This window comes from Siphateles boraxobius, unplaced genomic scaffold (assembly GCF_051911475.1).
Source record: "Siphateles boraxobius isolate OS27281-9 unplaced genomic scaffold, OSU_SipBor_1 77, whole genome shotgun sequence".
NCBI lineage: Eukaryota > Metazoa > Chordata > Actinopteri > Cypriniformes > Leuciscidae > Siphateles > Siphateles boraxobius.
The window spans coordinates 9,157,819-9,163,818 of NW_027509205.1; the positions used below are offsets into that span (position 1 = coordinate 9,157,819).

Here is a 6,000-nt window from a genome sequence, read left to right on the forward strand (position 1 = left end):
CATGTTGAGCAGAAATGCTCCTGAAACTCAGTGAAGTTCATCGCACTCAGGTGTTGAGCAGCAATGCTCCTGTAGCTCAGTGAGTTCATCACACTCAGGTGTTGAGCAGAAATGCTCCTGTAGCTCAGTGAATTCATCACACGAAGTGCTGAGCAGAAATGCTCCTGGTGCTCAGTGAAGTTCTTCGCACTCAAGGGTTGAGCAGAAATGCTCCTGAAGCTCAGTGAGTTTATCACACTCAGGTGTTGAGCAGGAATGCTCCTGAAGCTCAGTGAACTTATCACACTCAAGTGCTGAGCAGAAAATGCTCCTGAAGCCCAGTGATCTTCACATGTTGTGTTGAGCAATGCTCCTGTCTTTTTGCGCCCGTCGCTTGCACCTACGTGCCAAGTCAGGAGAGGAACAGGTCTTCATAGTTGCCCCTTATTGGCCCAACTAGACCTGGTTCCCATCGACAGCCTTCCTGACTTCCCCTGAAAACTCTTTCAGGGACAGGGCACGATGGCACCCGCGTTCTTCCCCCGGAGATTCCGGGCGGTCTTACATCTGAACGCGGAGGTTCAGGCGGCTATCACAGGGACATGTGATAGTTACCATCACTTCTGCGAGCACCCCCTAGAAATGGGTAGCGTGCTTACGCCTTTAGAAGTGGAACCTAGTCGTTGAGTGCGTCTTCTCTCCATAGGAGATCCTGAAAGCTTTCGATCACTTCAGTGCTCTCTTTCCTGCAAAATGGGTTGGAGTAGGCTGTTTTCCTTCACCCTCAAAATGATGTTGCCTCGGTGTTTAAACGACGCTCATCGTGTTGCAGAAGTGTGCAGACGCACGTTCTGATCGTCAGGTTCCTGAGGAGCAAGGTCTTGTAAATCCTTGCGTCCCTCTTTATCCTCTTGGGCCTTCTCCCTGGTGCGACTGCACTGCAGAGACCGCCCCTGAGCCACTGCAGGCAGTGAGTTAAAAATTCTGTTATATCAGTTCTCCTGCTCACGTGGTCTCTACCAGAGGGTAGGGACTTGCTCGCTTTCGGTCAACGTATTGTGCCTGGAGTCTGGGCCGGCTAACTCTCACAAGCTGAGACCCCGGCTCGGATTGTGCCCAAGGTTCCTACCTCTCCCGTAATAGGAGCAGGTGGTGAGCCTGCAAGCGCTGCCCTGGAGGAGGCAGATCCAGCCCTGGCTTCTCTGTCCGTTCGCTTGGACGTGTACAGAATGCAAGCCATAGACCTCAGACCAGCTCTACAAATATCTGTTGGAACTCAGCAGAGAGGGAAGGCTGTTTCCATGCAAAGTTGCACTTAGTGCTTGCCTTCATTTCGGTAAAATTCCGAGATGCAACATGTCCACTTAGGTGTTGAGCTCCTCTATGATGAGTGTAAAGTGCTCCGCCTGGGCGTTGACGATATGCTTTGCTAAACAGATTCTAGAGTTGGGGGCTGGACTACACCTAGTTGAACCGCTGCTTTCCGTGGGCTCCCTTCTCATGAAGCCAGTTTTACCGTGAGCCCGGTTCAAGTGTCGGCTTGCTGCGCCATTCCCCTCCTATGGACTGGATACGTGCGCCCTTTCTACTCCAGTTGAGTTCCCTTAAAATTGAACCCTGTTGAGTTCCTCCACACCCCTCCGACGTCGGACGTGCGGAACGTCTGGTGTTAGGCCTACCACTCGTAAGCAGTGTGGAACCTGTGTTAGGCTGGGTCCATATGTTGCGGTCCCTACGCCGACCCCATATGTGTATTCTTCCACGATACGGCTCCCTGCGGCGAGCCCGTGTCTTCCCTCGGTAGAGTCTCTCTGCCGTCACTGTCCGGTGTGTCTCCCCCCGTCTTAGGCTGGAGCCACCCCAGTGACATTCCATATGTTAGACTGCCCGGTTTCCGCCCAGTTCATATGTGTATTCTCCACGTTACCTCCCTCTGGGTTGGATGTGGCTTCCGCAGCATCCCTTCCTTCCAATGTACGGGGAACGCTTTCCCAGTGGTCCTGTAGGAACAGCAGTGACTTCCCTGGCCTAAGCCCTGTCCTTCCCCGCCTTAAATTTGCGGGGGCATCAGGAGGCTTTGGTTTAGGCACTGGAAGGTGGCAGCGTTAGTGGCGTTTTCAAAGGTTATCCCAATTCAGTCGACCGTCGACTACGTCTGACGTTATCGACTGAAAGGGAACGTCCTGGTTGCGTATGCAACCCACCGTTCCCTGAAGGAGGGAACGGAGGACGTAGTCCCCTTGCCACTACCGCTGGACCACAGCTGACCCCGGGTTACTCTCGGCTCCTCAGCGAAAAGCAACTAGTGCGTGCATCCACTTCCGTATTTATACCCGCGCCGCGGGGGCGGAGTGTGTGATGCGAATCACGCACGCCAATTACATTGGCTCGTTCAATAGTACTCGAAGAGGATAGGCTCTCTAGCGAGATCCCAATTCAGTCGACCGTCGACTACGTCCTCCGTTCCCTCCTTCAGGGAACGGTGGGTTGCATACGCAACCAGGACGTTTTAATTGTGCATCATTTCAAATCAAGCTCGACTTTTGTCAAATTATGCACAAAAAAAAGGATTTAACCATTTTAATGATTAAAATATGATTTAATTAAATACTAGCTATGAAATTAGCATTAGCAAACCTTTGAAAAATCTGCCATTTTATTTAAAGCATCTTTGAAATCCACCAAACAAATTACATAATTTGAGATGCGGTGGAAATTACACTGTGGTGGAAATATTCATGTCAGGAAATTAAAAAAGACTCCTGATACCTGTTAACAACACATAATCCTCTTGAATGTCATTGTGTGGTGTCACATTATGATATGTTCATACAGAAATAATAGGAATTGCCAAACCTGTCAAATATAATGGATAATTAGGCGTTTCAGCAGATCGCCACCGTTAAGAGCATCAGTGTGATTTTTATATTCGGCACACATGAAGACTTGATAATGTGCACCTTTGACTTTGAGCCAGGCTGTTCCTTTCTTCTTTCTCCGTTATGTTCTAGAGAGCTGCAGGCAGAGGGTGATTTGAAAGCAAGCAGAAATATAATAAAGACCGAAAGCAGAGTCAGAGTTCAAATGGAGTGTGAGGTTTTGTGGGTGATAGCGAGAAAAACCTCATCATGAAAGTGAATTACATGGGAAAAGATTGCTATAGGAGTTGAGTTGTAATTGAATGTCTATACTTGAGCTGCACTGACAGGAAAGATATAATGTAGCGTATAATCAACATACTATTAATTGGGATATCATTAAGATACAGTAATAATCAAAACATTTTGAAAAACAGATCCATTTAGCAATTTCTTGAAAAGTATATTTGGTCTGAAATGCATATCGATTCATAAAGGGACAGCAGTTGAATTTGAGACCGTTTGAAAGTGAATAAAAATACATGTCAGACAACTTCTTTAGCTATGTGGCTTTATCTGCAATTGTTCCAAAGTCAGAAGCCTCTTCAAAGTGCTTTAGTCCATGTGAAGCCCATACGCTGGCACTGTATTTCTGTTAATGATCAGTTAACTTCATTCTCTGCCCACTTCGGCTCCATTTTAATGACACAGCTGCTTATCTGCCTTGTGTTGGGAAAGCTAATTGAAGGGTCCTCCAGAGGGTGAGGCAAAACTGTTCTTCAGACTGTGAGGGACATGTGGTTCTCAAAGCCTCCTGGGGAGTAATATCTTGTAATTTTGCCATGCCATAACCAGATTAAGCACAGTCAAGCATTGTTGGCTCATCTTGAAAGTTGTTCCGGTATGTTCTGATAAGGCACACCCTGACGTTTCAGCTACTTTATTGTTTCATAAATTTTTAGGCTTTGATCTGAGAGGGTTTGGATTGAGTTGTATTGAATTTCAAAACCTGACAAGAGAGTTTCATCCTTGGGCGCAAAGATATGCTGAGAAAATGACAAAAAGTGATGGGAAATAAGAGGTTGATCAGCCTGGTCTCTGTTAGCCAAGAGCAAAATAAAGATAGATGATGGACTTTCACTTTAAACAGAATATATCTACAGATAGTATCCTAATTTACATTGTTACAAACAAATTTGATTGTAAATAAATTAACTTTCTATTCATCAAATAATCCTGTCAAAATGTATCAGTTTCCATAAAATTATTTTGATAGCACAACATTGCTAATAATAGGAAATGTCTCTTGAGCGTAATTATAATGATTTCTAAAGGATCATGTGACACTTAAGACTGGAGTAATAATGCTGAAAAATCAGCTTTAATATCACAGGAATAAACAACATTTTAAAACATATTAAAATAGAAAACAATTATTTTAAATTGTAATAACATTTCACAATATTACTGATTTTACGGTATTCTTTGATCAAATAAATGCAGCCTTGGCAAGCAAAAAAAGACTTCTTTCAAAACCATTTAAAAAAACTTTTGAATGGTGGTGTACATTTCAAAAAAGTATAGCAGCAGTAGTAGTTCAACCTCAGTAGTTTGATTATATTTGTTATAGATTTTTCTGTATCAACAATAGTTCCACACTCTTATAGCTTTATAAGGTCATAGTTCGTGGTAAATTGAAGGTCTGAGAAAGGCCGGGAGACAGAACCACCACATTAGATAATAGGCTCTTTCACACAAACAACCTTTTCCATAAATTTAATGGCATTTTCTTCTGTTTAGAGGTCATGTGTGAATACGACTTGTTGTTGAAATGCCAGCGTTGTTCTGTAAGGATGCTATGTGAACAAAGCAATACGATTAGCAGTTTTAGCATGTTAGGATTGTTCTATCGTAAGACGTCTGTTGATAAAGAGTCTCTGACAAAGTTCTGAAGGAGCAATTCTTTCATGCTGTTTAGATGAAAGCCTGTGATGCTTTGGAGTATAATAAATGTTACTCTGTTGTGGGAAGAATGTTGATGAAATGAAAGCGCTTCACTCGATTCAAGTGGATGGAGAAATTCATTCTATGCATTAATATCTACTAGCATGGAGAGAAGCTCTTTTAAACATTTTGGAGCCATTCATTGCTTTTTTTGTTTTGTTTAATATTATATATTTTTTCAGGTTTTGCCATCTGGGGTTTGAATGGACTAAAGCCATATTTTTTTAAATGTTTGTCTCTTATGCTGACAAAGGCTCCATTTATTTGATAAATGCAAAAACAGTCATATTGTGAAATATAAAAATCATTTAAAATAACTTATAACTAGTTTTCCATTTTGATATACAGTATTTTTGTGCAGCTTAATTTTTTATTTAAAATATTAAGCTGGAAATTTCAATAGTTTATATACTTTTTTTATCAATTTAATGCACCCTTGCTGAATAAAACAAAAGTATTAGATTCCTCCTTTTCTTAATCTTACTGACTCCAAACATTTAAATAGTATATTGCGCTTCAAAGAAACACCTTTAAAATGCATTTTCCAACCATGGAAATTTTTGAATTTGGAAAGACATATGATATATTTGGCTATAAATTAAATTATTCCTCTAGTATTTCATTTCCTTTATAATCGTCCTTTCTGGTTGCATTTTCATCTATTGCATAGAAATCAAATAACGTGACCCATTTGAAAGTTAACTCACTTCCTGAAGTTTTCACATTTCAGTTTACTTTTGAACCTTGGGCCAATGTAGTGCTGTGAGTGACTTACTATAGTAATGAGTAATGCTGTGCTGGCCTTTCCTTCGATTGCCGACAGGATGATTGATTGCATCGGATAAAGGGTAAATGGAGGGATGAACGTCTGTCGAGTTCTGGGCACTCTGTGGAGGCCATTGTTCCCTCTTCCTACTCTGTAAATAAAAGAACAGATTCTGATAAATGTAACCAGGAACAGGAGTAAACAGTCTTTTCCTAATGCAACCTAATGCATTTGTGACAAAATGAAGATGTGTGCAATAAATGCTTTTCTTCTGCAAGGGAAGGTAAGTGCTAGTGGTCCTAATGTGAAATCATTTCCTTGCCATTTCACAAATGATAAGACACACCAGGGGAATTCAGTTGGAAAAACTAGTCCAAACTTAGAGTCAGTAGA

The 6,000-nt window shown here is 42.2% G+C and overlaps 1 protein-coding gene across 1 annotated transcript in view; it reads right to left on the reverse strand.

Annotated features, from left to right (window-relative positions):
• syt6a (synaptotagmin VIa) overlaps positions 1–5,759 on the reverse strand; it is a 126,167-nt gene extending 120,408 nt beyond the window's left edge. The window contains exon 1 of the mRNA XM_077217915.1: positions 5,617–5,759. Coding sequence (XP_077074030.1) covers positions 5,617–5,679 — 63 coding nt within the window. The 5' untranslated portion in view covers positions 5,680–5,759. The remainder of the gene's footprint in view (positions 1–5,616) is intronic.
• Between the last annotated feature and the right edge of the window lie 241 nt (positions 5,760–6,000).